The following is a 19547-nucleotide window of genomic DNA, read 5'->3' as shown; positions in this document are numbered from 1 at the left end:
TCAAAACAAAACCCCTCATTCCAAACACCAAACACAAAACAACAAAAAAAAAACAAGAACAAGACCTAATTTACTTCTTTCCCCTTTATATTTACAAGCAAATCTGCATCACTAAAAAATCAAGACGTCGCCGGCTAATCATGCACCGCCGCCGCCGCTTGTGGGAAAGGGCAAAATCTGGGCCTCGCCAGCGGAAATGGAATAGCCTTGGAGATAATAGACTCCGCCTTCGCTGCAGCGGCGGGGCGGAGCGCGGTGGTGGTGGAGGCCACGTTCTCACAAGAGCCACGTGGTGAGAGTGGTGGCGAGGAGTTGCATGTGGATTCGAAGTCTTGAGAGCTCTCAGCTCTTGTAATTCCTTGTGAAGTCTCCTCTTCAAGTATTCACAATCTACCTCCGGCTGCTTCAGCTTGGTTCTGCAAATTCATTTTCTTCTTTTAATATTATTTATTTTATATATTAAATGATAATTTATTAAAATAATTAAGATATAATTAGTGAGTTAAAAATCATAATTAAGAGCTTAAGTTGGTCCAAATTGGGTTAAACCCGTTGACCGTTATAAAATTAACGAAATTGTTAACGGAGGACCAATTGTGATCCGATTTGAAATGTAAAGGACCAAAAAATTCAAAAGATAATGTTTATGACCAAAATCGTAAAATAGACATATATTCAGGACCAGTTTTAGCCTTTACTCTATATAGATTAATCATTATCGAGTATTATATCAAGAATTCTAGCGAGTGTACATGTCATATGTGGTTTGTAATATTAATACAAAAATCATTTTTGTGCATGTTATACGCTATATATTAAGGAGTATATATTCATGCTACATTTAAAACTGGGAAATAACTGTGAAATCCTACGGCATTTAACTCCATCTATATTAGAGCAGTAGTAATGGCGATCGGCCACCTCATCGCCCCTCATCGGCCTTTATTGTGGAGAAGGGTCCGATCTCCCAAGCTATGCGGCTCCTCCCCGAAGCCAATCAATCGCCCCCGGCCGAAGAGTCATCGGCCTCGAGAGAGGCCTCCATTGCGGGCAGGGGCCGATGTAGGTGCCGATCTTTTTTCTTTTTAAAATAAAAATTAATTCAATTTTTATTCCCCTATATATAACTCATTCCCCCATCAATGCACATTTATCTATCTCCAATTTCAATCTCAATTTTACTTCACTCCACATTTCTACCAGAAACCCAAGTTCCGGTAAAAGATATGAACTTCACCACGGACGTGCCCGACATGAAGGGGAAGAAGAAGGAGAAAGTGGAGGAAGCGTCTGAGGTTGGGCGGATGAGGAGTACCTACTCCATGGAGGGGTCGGTTGCTCTTGCTCATTGTTGGGCAGCGATCTCTGAGGACCCAATTATAGCCAACAATCGGGGCGATGGCGGTTTCTAGGAGCGTATCACGAAAAGATACAAACAAGTAAAGCTTGCAAAGGGGCCCGACACACTAGCCCGACGATCTACGCAAGCATTAGAAACGCATGGTGTACTAAATTTCACGATATCTATGATGACAATGCAAATGAGTTCAAGTACTGGGAAATATATCAACAACTAAAGGATTCCTCCAAATTTAAAATGGGTCGTGTCAAGGAGGACGAGCCGGAACTTGTGTGCTTACGTTGTTTTCTATGTTTTTTTCTATCTTTATCTTGTTTATTTTTGAATTTTGAATGTAGGATGTTTTATTTTGTTTTTATAGAATTTTTTTTTATTTTTTATTTACGTTGTATTTAGTTTATACAATCAACTAAAAGTGATATATATAAAAATAATGTTGATATGGAAATGAGATGAGCTTTGAAATAGGCTTGGGATGGGCTGCCATTGCATGTCAGATTCGAGTGAAATTGCAAAAACCGAAGTTCGATGATGAACATTTCAGACAAGTTTGCAACACAGTTTGCAAACTTCTTTCGACATAGTCTCCAAAACACTCCAATAGAGGAAATACCACCGCCGCCGACAACTCTGGCAGTTAATCAAGATAACCTGACGAGGTTATTATCACAACGAAGTTAACCGGCAACAACTATCTTCTCTAGGTTAACCTGATGCAGAGTGTTTGCATGCATATTATAATAGAGCAATATATATAAACTAAGATTATATTTTATGCAATGTAAAATTAGTAAAATGTTGTCATTATTAGTTCATAAAAAAATAAAAAATATTTATTAATAACTATCAACCAAAAATGGAGAATATGATTGTTACTTGCAACTTCAATAAATAAAAGGACCAGGGCCCACTTGAGAATAATTTAATCGCAACTAAAATTTCTAATATATCAATATAAATAAATTGTTTTTTTGGACATGTTAGCTTGGAACGATATTCTATGCATATAGAAAAATGAAGTTTTGGACTTTTGAAAGTAATAAAATGAATGTCATTGGCACTACTATATACTCCCCTTTTTAGTAGTACAATTTTTAAAGCATATGCATCCATTCTCTTGCCAAAGAATATAGATGTGGGCCCAGATTTACTTTTATTCATTTTTTATTCCATGTTCTTCCGAGCATAACACTTACACCCATGCTCTTTGCATGTTTAAGGGTCCCATATTTTTATTATTCAATTTAAATAAAAACATTTTCACAATAATAAAACGCATTAAAAATACATGAACTACTATTACAAATTACAAAAAAATTTTTTTTTACATAATTATAAGAGTAAAGGCCAAATGTGGTCCTAAACATATATGGTCGTTTTATCAATTTGGTCCTGAACAATATCTTTTTGATTATTTGGTCCCTCACAAATGAACTCGGACCGAAATCGTTCCTAAATTGACAGAACCATTAAAAGTAACGGTCAAACAGGTGTTTAGCCGATTTTGATCAAAATTAACCATTTTAATTTATATTTTTAATTATTAATCTCTCCTCTCTTTTCTTCTTATTCTCTCTCTTGGTCTCCCTCTCTGCCAGCACCGCTGTCGGCTGAAAACCGTCGCTGCTGTCATCGGGCTGTCACTGTCGCTGCACCGATCGCCGTCGCCGTCAAGAGGTAAGATTATTTCATTTACAACTTCGTAAAACAAGTTTCTAAGTTTGAAGTTTCTGTCCGAAAGCTCAGTGGCGGCGACGGCTCTACCAGACTTTCGACGGTGCAGCAGCAGCATCGTAGACCGCGATGGTGCCCCTGACCAGCGACAGTGTTCTGATCAAGAGCGAGCAGCAGCCGGAATGGCGGCGGCGGTGGCAGACGGCATGGAGGTTGTGGTTGTGCTCTCCCAACAACGGTGACACGAAATCGCCGCGGAGCAGCGGCAGCGGCTGAGCGACGATGATGTCCGGTGAGGGTGAGGCAACGACTATTGGTGGTGACCGGCTACGAAGGCAGCGGATTTGAAGAGTTTGAAATTTGGGGATTTCCGATTTGGTCGATTTGGGGGAGGATCTCTTCGAATTGGAGATGCACCTCAGCCGACGGAGGCCTGAACCATCGGAGTACCGCCGGCATGGCGTCGGAGCGGTGATGACGGAAGGAGGACGACGGTTATGGAGTTCACCTCCTTGAGGAGCTCGATTTGGGGGCAGATGAAACAAGTTTCTAACTTAGAAACTTGTTTTACAAAGTTGAAAATGAAATAATCTTACATCCCGACGGCAACTCTTAGCTAAGAGCATTGATGTGCATGCTCTTAATGCATGGAGTGAGAAATCTTTTTTGGGTATTAAATTTAGAAAAGTTAAATTTTTTTATAATTTTATTATAAGTAAGGTAATGAAAGATTTTGTAATAAGATCTTAATTCATTTTCTTGGACTATATACCCATTCACTCAAAATCCCTGTGGGTAATTACCTATTCCATCCTGTATAGAGTATTTAACTCTCTTTGTAGTATAGATCAATGTTATAATCTTCATATGTAAGAGTTCTTGTCTTTGTAGTAAGATCAATGTTATAATCTTCATATGCAAGAGCTTTTGTTGATGTCAAGTTCACTTATTGATATTGTTTCTCAAATATCTACTTTAGTATTTTTATCTCAGTCTAATATCGAAATGCATTTGGCTTTGGCGGTTTGACCATGCATTTTAAGATGTGCTTAAAATTCATGCAATTATAATTTCTTTTATTTTATCTTAAACACCCTTTTATTCATTTAGAGTTGGACGCATTTCTCTTTTTGTAAGTATTCATAATATTATGAATTCTTTTTTTTCTATAAATTAATTAGAATTTGTATTCATTATTTGATAGTCTTATGTTTCGTGCATAACACAGTTGAAAACACTAGTTATTGTATATTCTTCACTCAGGTGAAACTTTATTCTAGAGTTTCATATTCTGTGAACGTTACAATAGGTTTTATTGTGAGTATATTTCCGAGTTATAACTTACACATGACACCCTGTTGATGCGTGTTTGCAATTTTTGTGTCTGAAAGGTTTTAATCAATTTTTATGGGCTAATTTAGATAAAGATTTTATTTTTATTTTCTGTTAATCATATAGTATAATAATTTGAGATTATATATATTAAAATAAATATAACGAGTCGTGCATCGCACTAGTTAATCATTAAAAAAAACACTTAATGCACTAACCATCACAGGCAATTAAACATAACTTTAAAATCAATTAAATCATTACTCCAACAACAGTTACGAATTACTAGGGCTGGGGAAAAATACCAAAATACCGGTCTTATCGTATCGAAAAAATACCAAAAATACCAAATTTTCGGTATACCGTGATTTCCGGTATAGTATGATAACGGTATGAATTTTCAAATACCGCGGTATACCGCTGCATACCGAAATTCGGTATATACCGTAAATTAAGGTATATACCGTAAATAAAGTTATATACCACAAAAATATAAATTATATATAAAATATATTATATATATTTTTAAATTATAAAATCTATTGTGAAATATAAATATAATTATGAATAAATTATATTTAATTTATTTTTAAAATTATAAAATATAAATAATATTCTAAAAACTCTAATTTTCTATTTTAATTGATGTTGAAAGTTAGGTATACCGAGCTTCGGTACGGTATACCGAAAATAAGATACGGTATCGGTGTGGAAATTCGTTATACCGAAAATAAGGTATACCGAAAACTTTGGTAAGATAAATGTATGACTTTTTCGTATACTGTATTTATGGTAAGATATACGGTATGGTGGTTTCGATATGGTATACCGTACCACCCATCTCTACGAATTACCAATAGTAATGAATTTTATTTAAATAATCATAAATCAATGTATAGATATTTTCAACTTCCAATGAAAGCGGGAAGAGTCAAAAGTGAAAAGAGAGAGCAACGAGCCAAAAAATTTTACAAGCCCTGCATTCCACGTGGCATATTTCTATTGACCAAGATTCAAAGCCACGGATAGCAAAATCAACTTGAAGCATCCACCGTCGATCCGATTCCCAATCAACAATTCCCAAAAATTCAAAAATCCCCCAAAATCTTCATCTCTTCCCAAAAATTCAAAAATCCCCCAAAATCTTCATCTCTCCCGCCCACTCTCCTCCCTACTTATATCCCCACCACCGCCCCTTCCAATCCATCACTCAAATCACATACTCCTACATACAATCTCCGTCTCTACACTACACTCCTCCATTTTCATCAATGGCTCGCACCAAGCAGACCGCTCGCAAGTCCACCGGCGGCAAGGCGCCGAGGAAGCAGCTCGCCACCAAGGCCGCCAGGAAGTCCGCCCCCGCCACCGGCGGCGTCAAGAAGCCCCACCGCTTCCGCCCCGGAACCGTCGCGCTTCGTGAGATCAGGAAGTACCAGAAGTCCACGGAGCTCCTCATCCGCAAGCTGCCGTTCCAGCGCCTGGTTCGTGAGATCGCGCAGGACTTCAAGACGGATCTGAGGTTCCAGAGCTCCGCCGTGGCGGCCCTGCAGGAGGCGGCGGAGGCCTACCTCGTCGGGCTGTTCGAGGACACCAACCTCTGCGCCATTCATGCTAAGAGGGTGACCATTATGCCCAAGGACATTCAGCTCGCTAGGAGGATCAGAGGCGAGCGCGCTTAGGCTTAATTCACTCGGATTGGATTCATCTTCTGTTAGGGTTAGGGTTTGAGTCGTGTTGGATTTCGATTTGGGGAATTAGTGTAAAAAAGTTGTTTCAGCGTTAGGGTTCCTAGCTTGTTATCAATTTCAATTTCATTGAAATCCAATTGGCATTAACTGATTTAGATTTTTTCTGCGGTTTAATTCTTATGTTTTGTTGATTAATTAGAGAATGTGTTACAATATTTAGCAAATGCAACAGTGACCAACTTTGTTGTGTATGGAAATGGAAGTTTAGCCAAATAGTAAATCCTCAAGCTAGAGTAGTTGCAAATTTTATGCTGCTCTACTGTAGAACAGCATAAAATTTGCAAGTTTAATTTTTCATGTTTTATTTACTCAGAAACACAACCATTTTCCCCCAATCTTGAATTTTTAAATTAAGTTATCCAATTTTTATGTATCTAAAATTAAGTTAATGTTCATAATTTTCATAAAAGTCATGAATGAAGTGTGAAATGGAGTTAGGAGAGAAGCACCAAAAGGCATCATCCCTCCCCTGAAGGCTGCACTATATATATGCCAAGAGTGATGATCCCAAAGACAAAGGCAGCCAAAATGAACATGAATATGAAGCTAGCTTGCTTGATGTTGGTGGTGGTGGTGATGGCACAGGAAAGCACAGCCCATCCCTGTGGTAGCACTTTCTTCTCGGCTCTCGTTCAGCTCATCCCGTGCAGGTCAGCAGTTGCTCCCTTCAGCCCCATCCCCCCAACCGAGGCCTGCTGTGCTTCCATCAAAGCGCTAGGCCAACCTTGTCTCTGCGTGCTCGTTAACGGGCCTCCCATTTCTGGGGTTGATCGCACCATGGCTACTCAGCTCCCGGAGAAGTGCACTGCCAACTTTGAGCCATGTATATATGTGCTGCCATCGATCGACCACTCTGCATTTTCTGTCTTGGGTTGATTTTAAAGTGTTATTTTTCTTGTGCAGGTGAAACGTCCAAGTGAGAAACTTTCTGTGGAGTGCTGCTATGAGGTCTAATAAGTGTGTGTGGCCAAATTGTAATAGGTTGTTAGTTACCTTGTTTTGAATTTTCTAGTAACTGTTGTCTTCTTCTTGTTAATCTTGCTGCACAAATAGTTTCTCTATATTGTTGATTGAGCTCACGTTAGCAGATCCATTATTTCCTAGTTCATACACAAATTCTTATGTTGCTTACCACTGCTAGACATGATCAAGTGATTCAAGACTCGAGAGCAATCTCTATATAACTAAAGGCACAAGATAATCATAATCACAATAATTTATGTGGTGGGATCTAAATGGAACCTTCCATATTCAAAGAATTAGGTGGGTCCTGTGACTTTTCACTCATCTAGCATTACAAGAAAGGACTGACAACACCAAAAAATGCATAAAATGCAGGAGCTTTCTATACAAAAATTATTCATAAAAACACTTACACTTACCAGTTTAAATAATAATACTACAACATGGAGTTTAGTCTGTCCTCCTTTTTCTCCCCCCTCCTCTTCCTGGAGGGTGGGAACTTGCAACACGCATACATAGAACAATAGGGAAAAGGCCACGGGCTTTGACTCGTGGGTGGTGAGGTCGCAGGTGAATCAAGACTGAAGGATATACTCATCTACTGCACTTGGTTTTCGTCTTGCCAGAAGCATCTACTTGGAAGGACTTGTTTGGTGAGGTTTACCTAAACAAACGCATCTTGCTCTCACATCGTTGAGCACCTATAAAGAAAGGAGGGAAAATAATTAGGGAAGATGAGGTTGGTGAGCATGTTCAATGTGAAAGAGATGATGTATCTGTTTCATTACCTTCATTTCTTTCTGCAGCTCTTTGATGTAATCAACTGCCAAGTCCAACATATCAGCCGTGTTCGTTTGCTGCATATATAAACGGAATCAGCAAAAACACCAAACAAGATGAACACCATTCCAAAAGTAAATACCATTACAAAATCTACCTTATCCATATTAGGGAAAAGATCTTGCAACTTCTTCATGTTCTTACTAATCCGTGTTCGTCTATTCTGCAAATCATTGCAAGAGATGCTGTTATTCTCAATAACTCCTCAGTTTGAATGGGAGAAACTATGATTCCAAATCCTAGAAATTTTACCCTTTCAGCAATGCTTCTAGGATGAGTGGCGAAACCCCTTTTTGCTCGAACTTGACAAGGAGTGGTCGTCTCTTGTTGGAACTGCAGGAAGTTCTCAACTGCAGCCATCTCCGTGGAAGTCTTTGGCAAGCTAAAATGCGATACTAAACCAGAGGACTTTTTCCTGGCTTCTCCATTCTGAAGTAAAAATGGATTTCAACAACAGAAGTAATTGACAATAGGCAGCAAAAGAAATGTGGTTACCTCATTCTCCAATCCATTGAAATCAGAAAACATCTTCGCATCACCATCTCTGTTTCTTTTCAAACTGTTGAAAGATGTTTCATTCCAAGAATCATGATGGAAGGCAGCCCCGTTTCTCAGACGACCATTTTCAGGGCTGAATGCGTTCTCATTTCCAGTTTCGGGTATGCTGGGCATGAATCTCGAGCTAGAAGATGCAGCCGATGACAAATTCATGGAACTACTTAAACCACAAGCTGATGAACTGTCTTCTGCAGGATTGTGAACTCTGTAGTTTCCTGCCTCTCCCATTAAACCAAAACCTGAGGTCCAAAACAAGTCTTAACCACTCCATATTTAACCATTAACACTACTACTTGAACTCATAATCAACCATGCCAAGATTTATGCATATTTCATCAAAACAGCTAAAACAGGAAAATTTAGAATCCATCATTCAGCGAGGCACTTCAAAACCGAATATTGGTAAAAGTTTTTCAACTAAACAGAAGGCAAAACCTAAAGATTGCATTGAATTTTGTTTCTTCAATATTATTTTAATTTTATTCAGATGAAAAATATTGCAAGTAGGAAATATTTTTGTAAGCCAGCTCAAAGTCAACTCCAACCTTCATTCAAAAGCAACAAACTGTTCCAGCTAAATTAGACACATAGCAAGGAGAAAAAGCCTAAATTAGAAATTAAAAAAATGAAGTAATTTAGTACCATTGAAGAATCCAGCAGGAGAGCTGCTTTGGCGGAGCAGATTAGACCTATTCCCATTTTGATCTCTCAACCTCTGATGCTCCATCCCCACAGAGTAAGATCCATCATACCCGCCCGGGTACCCGTTTTGCGCGGTTCGGGGCTCCGGATCCGCCTCATCTTCCCGCTTCATACTACTCTTGGGATTGAGATCGCGCGGCGGCGCTTCCATGAGCGCGGAGAAGAAAGCGTCCGATTCATCGCCGCTGCTGCTGTTATTATCGGCGTTGGAATCGAGAAGCGCCGCGAGGAAGGAGCTCGGCGCCGAGCGGTATCGAGCTAATCCGGAGCTCTGCTGCTGCTGGTGTTGATGTTGATCATGATTGGTGAAGAAATCGGCGTCATGCTTGAAATTGGTGGTGTGAGAGGGATTGGAGTGGAGGAAGTCTCTGGAAATGGCGTCTGAGGTGTACATAGTTGGAGAGAAAGAGGTTTTAATTGGAAAACATAAATGGAAACTCGTATGGAATTTTAATTGGAAAAGGTAATGGGATTGAATTGAATGGTGGTGGAAACGGTGGGTGGATAGATTGGATCGATCGAATCCTTTTTGGTGCAAAACTAATGTAGGTAGAGAGAGATTAATTGAGCGAATTGCAAAGTCGAGGTGGAAGGAAGTGCGTGCGTGCGTGTGATGCAGCAGCAGAAGAGTATATATAGGGCGGAAATAATTGGAGCGGATTTATCGGAATTATGAAATTGAACACGTGAAATTGTCGAAATGGTGAGTTGCATCCGGACTAATCATCACCCCCCATTCTAGGCGTATATATCCATTGACATGTCACTTCCTCCACCTCATCATTTCATTTATTTACTATACTTTTAGAAGGTTTTGTTTCAAACTAAAATTTATTGGCGACTCGCTCTACATTTTATTGGTTTAATTTATGTAGATAATATTTTTTTTGAAATAAATTGGGCTCTACATTAGACTTCATACTGAAAATTTATTTTGCTACAAAGAATGGATTTGTAATACTCATATTGAAAATATAAGTGTTTAAAATAGTCATATTCAAGCTCAATAGACTGATAGAGTATTGGATAACTAAATGATTTCAGAGAAACATCTACCTTTGAAGAAGACTAGAAAATCTCAAAAATTCAAGAGAAAATTAGAAAATCTCAAAAGTTCACATATTTACAAACAATTTCTCTTTTTATATTAAAAACAGTATTGTTATTGCCACACCTACATTTTTAGCATAGCCATGAACTTCAATTTGAAGAAAATTAGTTTTGGGAGTAAAAGATCAAAAAATAATAAAAGTTTGTGTATTTAGCGTTAAAAATATTTGGATTAAACAGAAAATATTATAAAAGTTTATGTATGGACATATATTCATAAATTTATGATGCTTATTTTGTGTATGAATACATGCTCGTAAAATGCCCCACCCCCACTTATAATTTCATTATTTAAATATACAAATTTATATTTTAAATATATTATCCACACACTTTTCATATTTTTTCCTTTATGAAAAATCTGAGCTTGCCCACACTTAAAGTGCACTTCTTCACCCTACGCACCACTCCACTTATTGCGAAGCCCTTTATCCACACAAAAAATATGTTTACCAATCATTTTATGAAAAACGTGTTCTAGTTTAGTTTCATAATCAGTCACTAATTAAACAATTATATTTATATCAAATTGATTGTACTTAAGTTCTGATTTCACATAAATATCCATTCAAAATAAGATAAACAAAGATAACCTAATATGTAATTACCTTTTCTCCTTAAATATTTTATTGTCTTCTCTCCTTTATCTGAGGAGCAACTTTACAGCCCCATACATATACATATACACACAACATAATAAAAATAATTTATTTATTTTCACAAATATAATAAGGATATGGTAAAATACAATTTAATAAAACTGAAACAATGTTCTTTATTAAAAAAGATATGAGTCCATGGTTTTAAAAGGGTTTGGTGGTTTTGTAAACCATTTTGGAAATGTATCAAAACCATGAAAGTGATTGTAAAATGCTATCTTGTTCTTTCCTTCTTGTGAGGGGTGGTATCTTTGACTAGTGAGAAGGGGCAATTTGGAACTAGATTAATCTTTAGTCATTATCATAATCATATGCTTAGTCCTTTTTTATGGTCAAGGGGTGAGAGAAAGTAGGTGGGCGACACACTTGAAAAGTAGTAACATAGACTCTAAACAAAGTTAGTTGAATTACATATGAGATGCATGAATCCAGATATTAAATATATTTACCCCCACCACTCGAGAATGGTCCCGGGCTATTTAATTGTATTATATGCTAAAAGCATTTTATTATTTTAATGGATTTATGTGATTGTAATTTTCGATAGAAATGATTAAACATGTGGTCCATAGACCAATAATTAGTTGAAAGGTCAAGAATAAATTTATCTACGGCTTTTAGACTATATTACCATGAAATTAGATAATAAGGTGCTAGTTAATTAACGAACATTTAATATGGAGCATAGAGCTTCCCTTTAGTGATTTTTGAACATTTAATATGGTATATCTATGTTGAAGATATACCGTATATGATTCAATTCCTAATATATCTAAAAAATTTTCCAATCCAATTCCTATTATATCTCAAATTCTTTTGAAGCATATAAATACGCATTCCATTCATCGATCTTAGAGTCTCTAAAACATCTTTCGTACTCCATTAATTCATCCATCCTATATTTCATTCTCATCATTCCATCATATTTCATCCTCCATAAATTCATCCATCTATCGAAGGAGTTCTTAAGATCTGAGCAAGAAAAGACTTAAAACTTCAAGATTCAACCGATAAAACTACTAGTTATTTATTTCAAGTTCTGTATAATTATTGTTTTTATTATTTTGTCTATGAGCAGCTAAACAAAATGAATTCTCTGATTTTAAAAGCAACACTTATGTTTATTTAATTACAGTTATATCCAAGAATTCATTTATTTCGTTCGATTTAGTTTAACGAATTTTATGTTTCTATCATTTACAGAGTTTTGTTCACTTTCATCCCACTCATTCCATTCTCCTTTGACATTTATATTTACTAATCTAACCTCGTGCGAGTGATAATAATATGTCCATTTCAACACGGCTCCTACAAGAAAGGAACCACACCATGAGGCGATTACTTTATGCAACTTATTTCCTAATTAATATACATTTGGTAGGAGACAATATCTACCTTAAACAAATTATTTGTCAACCTAAATAGCTCGAAAAGTTAAGCATTTTAGTTTGTATAGCATATATATATATACTAACAAAGTCAACTATCTCAACTACGTTTCATAACTTTTTATGCCTTTTTGAAGCCATGTAATTTGATAATTATATATTCGTTTGAACCTTGGACACCATGTGATAAGAATGATAACAATCAATACACATAATTCCACCTTATAATGTTTCAAAGACTCGTGACACAGAGTATTATTTATAGTTAACAATTGTAAATAGAAATACTTGACTTATAGTAGCAGAGTATTATTTATAGTTAACAATTGTAAATAGAAATACTTGACTTATAGTAGCATGTAATATTGTAATCGTAGGTCGAGTACACACTATCAATTACTTATAATTCATCTTTTTATTTACTAATTCGGATTCACTTTATATTGAAAGAAATTGTGTGTTTGATTAAAAAGTAAAAAATATACAGCTGACTTTATTTTGCTACGATTTTAATAACTACGAATGTCATCAACTTGGTCGACGCAACATAACACGAAGTCGATCCAAAATTTTAGGGAAAAGATGAAATATGACTTTTGGAGTTGATCAATGACAAACTGAAAAAAGAAGGATCACTTGAAGGTAGAGAATATACGCATGATATCATTGTATAATTAAGAAATGACATGGCTAACGCACGGGATACAAGTAGAAGACGACGAGAAACCAAGATTTTGTTTATCGGTAGGGATATGGATTCGATCGGGTGAGATTCTTTATTTGAAGATTAGGCTGTGCTGCAAACTTCTATCCATTTAAAGTGGGACGTCCAATTCAAGAAATGCCCACAACATTGTGGTCACACACACACAGAATGATTGGTTCACAAAACACCAACTAGATATCATTCACCATGGGGCAAAATAATGGAAAATAAAGTGCGTACAGACTTGGAAAAGAAATATAATTAGGTATAGTACAAACAAATATAACACCAACTTGTAATGAATTTGGTTTGGTTCCAGAATACACAAAAACAAGCAGCTTCAAATATATGGAGAACTCTGGTTATTCTCAAATGGGGATACTTGCTGAAATGTTGTCAGTAATATGCTTTCCGTGGATTGTTCTGCAAATATTTTGAAATAGTGCAGCTTTAGATGATTAAACAATCACCTTGCTTGTATATGAAAGGGTGTAATGAGAATAGGTGAAAATCATACCAAAGGATTTGGTCGGTGACGATAGCCTAGCATCATCCTCTTCTTATACTGCTCGTAGATGTCATCATCGGGATTGACTTCACCTGGAGCTTGAGCACCGACACCCAAGTTATCCTTTTTAACATCCCCAGCCATAATAGGAGCTGCCATTCCACTTTTTGAGCTCCCCAGACCCTCACCTGCAATTATCTCCATTATGTTAGAGCTATACAGATTGCGATCACTGCCGAGACAAACTAACACTAACACTAACACTAACACTAAACACATCTGTAGGAGTAAATGCCAGTCAATTTTGCTGGTAGACTGAAACAGTAGCAGCTAACACGTCTCATATGCAACTATACTGCAGGATATCATATTTCAAATAAAGCAATTAGCGATAATGAGAATAATCTACACATTGTTCCACATCAAGTGAAGATACTAGTCTCAATTATGTATATCATCAATCACTGCGGAAAACAATCCAAGGAATAGAGTAACAAACACCTGAATTCATGCAGAAGTAAATTGTTGGTATTCACATCAATAAAATAATATTATCCCAGAACACATAGGATATTGCAGAAAGGACACAACAGAAACAAAAATCCAAGAATGAAAAGGAAGACTTCACATATAAGTAGGCTAGTATGACCAACTTTCATTACCTTCTTTCCAACCCATTTTAGATAGGAGTCTGTGACCAACATTATCAGCCTGAATTTTTGTCTTCTCTGCAGCCTCCTCTGCAACTTTCTGAGCAGATGCATCATTGCAGGTAGCCATGAACTTCTCAAGCTCTTCGGGAGGAATATAATCACCCATGTGATGCCCTTTTTTACCTGAACCTGTTTATTGAATAACATGGACATTCTCCATTACTGCTGGTGCTTTTCTGGATTTGGCAAACCAGGGACTCCTAAAGAAAGGATACAGAAGCTTAACCTTGGAGGGAAGCAGGTGGAGGCATCTCATCTTTTGATGCTTTCAAAGGCCTCAGCTTCTCTTCTTGTTCAGCCTTCTTCATGTAGTATTCCATCATGGCAATAGGGTCTGAACCAGGTGGTCCACTTGATTCACCTAAACGTATTCGGTAAAAGCAAACACCGGATGTCAAATGCATGGAAAAATATCTTTAGGGACCAAAGCTATCAGAAGCTGAGTTATTAAGTTCAGCATGCTCCTTTCAGGGAGATGTATTTTAAGAGATCTCCCAGAAAAATCATGTACTAGTGCAGAAGAAAGAAATACTGGATTGTGGAACCTCAATCCACATGTCATCTGCAGATTGGCAACACACACACTGACACACATAGGCATCTATTTATATATATGCATATGGGTATATATTGTGTGTGTAATAAACCTTACTTATGTCACTCTACTCCTAAATTTTAAAGCCAAAGACACAACCACAATTTGTGAGCCTGGAAACCATTACTCAGTGTATGTGTGTGTTTAAAAACCTTTCTTATGTTACTCCTATCTTTTAATTCCAAAGCAAGCTAGAATTTGTGATCTTGGAAACCACGAGTCACGAGTCACAAGTCACGACTCAGTCACAAAGGCTGGATGTGGATGAAATACTTCTTCAGAATAGTATATCATGATAGCAACATTTGCATAGAGATCCTTAGTTCCTACTTCCTTGTCTAAACAAAGAAGGCTAATCAGTTAGGTTTATGCTAGTTATCCATTATATCATGAATGTATCTTTTGCTAGTGTTTCTTTTTAGTTGAGTTTCATTGAAAGATTGCATGGCAGGGAATTATCACTGAGGACTTTGATTGCTAATCTCAATTCCTGGAAATAAACATCACCCCTTTTTAATTTCAGCATCATAATTTTTTTCTCTTTAGTCGTCTTGCTTGGGCATCTAATCTTACTGTCAGTTTCCAACAAATTTATTCAAAATGGGGAGAACCCTAAAATAAATCATATACAGGAGCAGGTCATATCAGTAAGTAATGTAGGATCATAAACAAAATGAGGATTCAATTGCCGTAAACACTCCCCACGGATGCAAAATATAGAATGGGAGGCCTAATTTGATGAAAGAACATGAAGGAATATATGCTGAATACAAGAAAGTACCGTTCTTTCGGTGTGTTGTTTGTGATGATGCATGGGAAGATCTTAAACTCTCTGTGGCTTCATATAAAGCTGAAGCAGGAGTTTGATATTTAACGTGCTGCTCTGACCTCTGAGAACTGCCCACTGAATTAGGAACTGTACTGCCTAAACCACCAATAATAAAAGCAGGCCACATTAATAAAGCAACCGACCAGTCGATAATGGGTTACACATGCAAAATTTTGTTCACAGAAGCTTAATTGTGCAAGACATGCAGTAACAATGTAAACAAGAATGAAATAAGTTGGGACAAAAAAAGACGCACAATATTTATACGTATCTTTATTCACATAAAAAATATTTAAAGAGTTAGGAGGCTATATATCATAATCCAGAAAATCCAGTCAAATTTGGCGCTTAGCAATAGTGTCGGAGGTGGATAACAATGGGAAGGGTGCATTCGTCGTCAGCTTTTCATATCAGTACATCTCTAGACACTTTTTTACAACTAAACAAAACCACAGTTGAGTTGAGTTCCATTATCATTCTGTTTTAGCATTCAACTCAACATTGCATGCAAACCTGCTCATATACAACCCCAGCAAAAAATAAAATTCTAAAGCAATAACGGGAATTAGTCTCTGGAAACTGTAAATCTTTTTTTCATAGCATGTACTTATTGCAGTTTATCTATAATTCTGACTAAAAGAACTTCAGCTAATAATTTGAACCAGAATGACTGAAATCAATAGACGTTACTTTGCAATGTCTGGGAATCTTTTGATTGGGGCAAGGCCTTCTCCTCCTCACTAAGTCGATATTTATAGTACTTGTATTCTGGACAGTTCTCATCAAATAAAAACCTGCAAATGAAATCGATTGAACTCCTTAAGTCATTATAGTAATATCAAGCAATGCACAAACATATGATTTTAGGAAAATATAGAGCACAGTCTCTCCTTGCATTTACGGGTACTAGAAATATAAGTAAAAGCAATAAAATCATCAGAGAACAGGACCCATGTATTTGTGATCCAGAAATATCACAAACTAATTATAGAACTATTGACAAGAGGTGATATATGTAAAACTGCTTTGCTAATGAAACTACTTGCTCACCACAGTATACAATACAAGGGATTGTAAATCATAAATTGTATTTGAGAGGCAAATCATAAATATTCATATGGAGGCTACTACTGTTCATAGGTCAAATCAAAGACAAGACTTTGCAAGATCAATTACTTCAAGAATGAGAAAGTTAGAAAGGGAAACATATTAATTGTATCAAATATTTTCTAAAGTAAATCCTACATAATAGAAGAAGAGCAAAGAGAGAAAGGTATAACATTAAAAAATGAGAGAGAAAATGCTCCATTTCTTTCAGAGAAGTTGTTCACTGATAACAATATGCATACAATTCTTATCTGGATAGACATGATGATCTAATAATATCATAATGAAGCTAAGAGTAAAAAATAGACTTATGAGTACAGAGCAGCCAGAAATTAAATCCAACGTACTTAAAAGGAGTATCTCCGGGATTCTTTTGCCTTGTCACATGCTCAAACGGTCTCCCATTCTTAGCCACAAAACTAGCTAATTTATCAGCAACATTCTTCACTATAGGATCACTAGGGAAAGGTGGTGCTGCATGTTACTCAAAGAACTGATTAATACTTACACCCTGAAGAAGAGAATTTAAATTACTCTTCTAGCAGGCGAGTCACATATTCCAAATCGTTCACTGAACACCTCTTTCCACCAACGTCGATATGAACTTAAATATAAGCTGCATTCACCAAATAAAAGTAATTCACGAATATTTTGCTCTAATTATCTGATTCACTGTTACTCAGGCAATGAAGACCCAGCACATGGTCTAAATAGATGGACAAAATATCAGCCACATGCATTTGGAAATAGGTATTAGGAGAATACTCTAGCAAATAACTGTTCAGCTCATGAGCTCAGATAGGTCTTGGCGCATGTGAAGCACTACTCAGCACAATCAATACTTAGACCAGCAGATCCAGTAATGTATAATGAAGAAAGAAAAGGACAGGCTGGTGTTGATGCAAAGCGAGTATGAGAACTAGTTATAAAACAAAATCACTAAATAAATGCAATACACTTAGGGATTCCTGGTGCAATATGAATGTGCCCGTGATTCTCAGAAGGCAAACTAGCACATTAGATATAAGGAACAAAATTAGAATATAAATTTGAGTTAATGAAATCCTGATCAACAGGTTTTCAAAGACTTTCCAATCTACAAACAGTTCATACGACATTTTGAGCCAGAAAGACGGCTGAAACCTGTTATTATAATAGAACTCTTTTCCCCTGGTAATAGGAAAACGAAAATTTTGGAAAACTGCTGGTCACCATTACAAAAAACTACAAGTGGGGAAAATTATGTTTGAGACCAAGACCATAGAATTTTCCAAAATCAAATAGTCAGGGACATATATGACGATAGACATACTTGCCACTTGGTATGGATTTTACCCATGGCGATGCACAAAAAAATAGCAAAACAAGTAAATTACCAATATTAATTTGTTTTGAAGACAGATCAGAGGAATAAAGTGGGGCCAATTTTGGGCGCTTTACTGGCCCATCATCTGCGGAGTTTCCAGCATCTTCATTGTCTTCATCCAAATCTTCACCAAACTTAACAGGGGTTGCAATCAGTTTTGACTTTTGTTTCAAACTGAATGCAAGTTTCCCACTTGAAGGAGCTTTAGCCGTTCTACTAGAGCTATTAGCCTTAGAATTGATAGTTGTTTTACTGACGACAGTCTTTGAGGTCTGAATCTCACGCGTGTTTGAATCTGACTTAGATTTCTCGAACTGTTCACCCTTCTCCTGTTGAAGTTGCTTGAACCTCTCCAGGAATGATCCATCATTAGCAAATAATCCATGGCCTGTTGTCTTATCCATTGCCTAGCACTAGTTTGGTTCACTGATTGCCTGTGCGCTATGACACATGCAAGTAGATGATAAAATTAGTCACAGAAGCAGCTAGTACATAACATATGCATCATTCTATAACAGTGACAGGATTCAGAGCAAGTTTAAGTGTTATTGCTTATAGTATCACTTAATTGTAAGAACTTCATGATAATTATGAACCACATCAACAGGAAATAAGCTGAGCATTGCTGGATTTTACAAAGAGGAATCAATGTCTCAACTTGTAAGCAGAGCATGATCCTCGAAAAGTCTGAACAGCCACATAACTCAGGAAAAGCAAATGTAAACGAAAGCTATGAACTAGTAATTCAAAGAGAAGACTTTAACCCAATTTATAACGCATAAATTCTAGTCGCACAAAGCCCCACTACATCTAAAGGCAGGCATTCAATAACACCAGATTTCATCCCAAAGAATAAAACTTAATAACCAGAAACAAAGAGGAAATATAACACAAGCCGAATCAAATCCCCAAACCTAATTTATCGATTGGATTCAATTCCAGAAACGCAAAGGAAAACAGAAGCTCTTTGAAACCCAGGGAGGCAAGAGATACAACGCGCCAATAATGAAACTACAAAGCACAAAACGAAATCCCCAAATTGAAGAAAACTAAAACCAGCTGCTTACCTGATGAAGCCCGAACTGGAACGATCAATTTCAGAGGGATTAACAGTTGCAATCCCTAATCGGATACAATTTGTGTTTTCGTCAAAAACGATTAAAAAATGAGTTATAATAGATTTGCATATATTTCTGATTTCTCACCTTTTTCTCCACAACGTCAATTTGTTTATTGACAAAAGAATTTATACTGTAGTTATTTTTTAAGACTATAATAATACCCCATATACATGTTGCACCCTCAATTCATTCTCTCAATTATTTTGGTAGTGGGAAATTGTATTAAATTAGTGTCGCAAAATCTATTCTTAGGTTCTTATATTTT

At 36.6% G+C, this 19547-nt stretch overlaps 4 protein-coding genes across 8 annotated transcripts; 2 read left to right on the top strand and 2 right to left on the bottom strand.

Annotated features, from left to right (window-relative positions):
- The first annotated feature begins 5564 nt into the window (after positions 1-5564).
- Positions 5565-6217, top strand: LOC125204162 (histone H3.2). The gene has a single exon (XM_048102764.1). It carries the CDS (start codon positions 5638-5640, stop codon positions 6046-6048), a length of 411 nt encoding a protein of 136 aa, XP_047958721.1. The 5' UTR covers positions 5565-5637; the 3' UTR covers positions 6049-6217.
- A 329-nt stretch (positions 6218-6546) lies between these two features.
- On the bottom strand, positions 6547-9801 carry LOC125203950 (transcription factor bHLH130-like). Of its 5 annotated transcripts, none has more exons than XR_007173482.1 (8): positions 9121-9801; positions 8416-8717; positions 8173-8349; positions 8018-8083; positions 7869-7937; positions 7500-7781; positions 7111-7217; positions 6547-6983 (listed from the first exon to the last, which is right to left on the bottom strand). XR_007173482.1 is itself a non-coding variant. In XM_048102515.1 (6 exons), exons 1-6 carry the CDS (start codon positions 9572-9574, stop codon positions 7713-7715), a joined length of 1137 nt encoding a protein of 378 aa, XP_047958472.1. In that variant the 5' UTR covers positions 9575-9801; the 3' UTR covers positions 7316-7712. The 5 variants fall into 5 exon arrangements, 1 of the variants encoding a protein (XP_047958472.1); XR_007173476.1 differs by having other exon boundaries at positions 6547-6979; XR_007173490.1 differs by lacking the exon at positions 7111-7217.
- On the top strand, positions 6607-7153 carry LOC125204242 (non-specific lipid transfer protein GPI-anchored 9). Its single transcript, XM_048102875.1, has 2 exons — positions 6607-6940; positions 7021-7153. The coding sequence occupies exons 1-2, from the start codon at positions 6607-6609 to the stop codon at positions 7035-7037; spliced, it is 351 nt and encodes a 116-aa protein (XP_047958832.1). The 3' UTR covers positions 7038-7153.
- Positions 9802-13264: 3463 nt separating the features above from the next.
- On the bottom strand, positions 13265-19381 carry LOC125200803 (SURP and G-patch domain-containing protein 1-like protein). Its single transcript, XM_048098574.1, has 9 exons — positions 19229-19381; positions 18172-18602; positions 17143-17269; positions 16379-16482; positions 15641-15784; positions 14491-14625; positions 14214-14393; positions 13561-13739; positions 13265-13466 (listed from the first exon to the last, which is right to left on the bottom strand). The coding sequence occupies exons 2-9, from the start codon at positions 18563-18565 to the stop codon at positions 13440-13442; spliced, it is 1290 nt and encodes a 429-aa protein (XP_047954531.1). The 5' UTR covers positions 18566-18602; positions 19229-19381; the 3' UTR covers positions 13265-13439.
- Positions 19382-19547: the final 166 nt, after the last annotated feature.

The sequence above is a fragment of the Salvia hispanica genome, chromosome 1 (assembly GCF_023119035.1).
Source record: "Salvia hispanica cultivar TCC Black 2014 chromosome 1, UniMelb_Shisp_WGS_1.0, whole genome shotgun sequence".
NCBI lineage: Eukaryota > Viridiplantae > Streptophyta > Magnoliopsida > Lamiales > Lamiaceae > Salvia > Salvia hispanica.
Note: the sequence above shows the minus strand (reverse complement) of the source record. Positions and strands in the feature narration are given on the sequence as shown.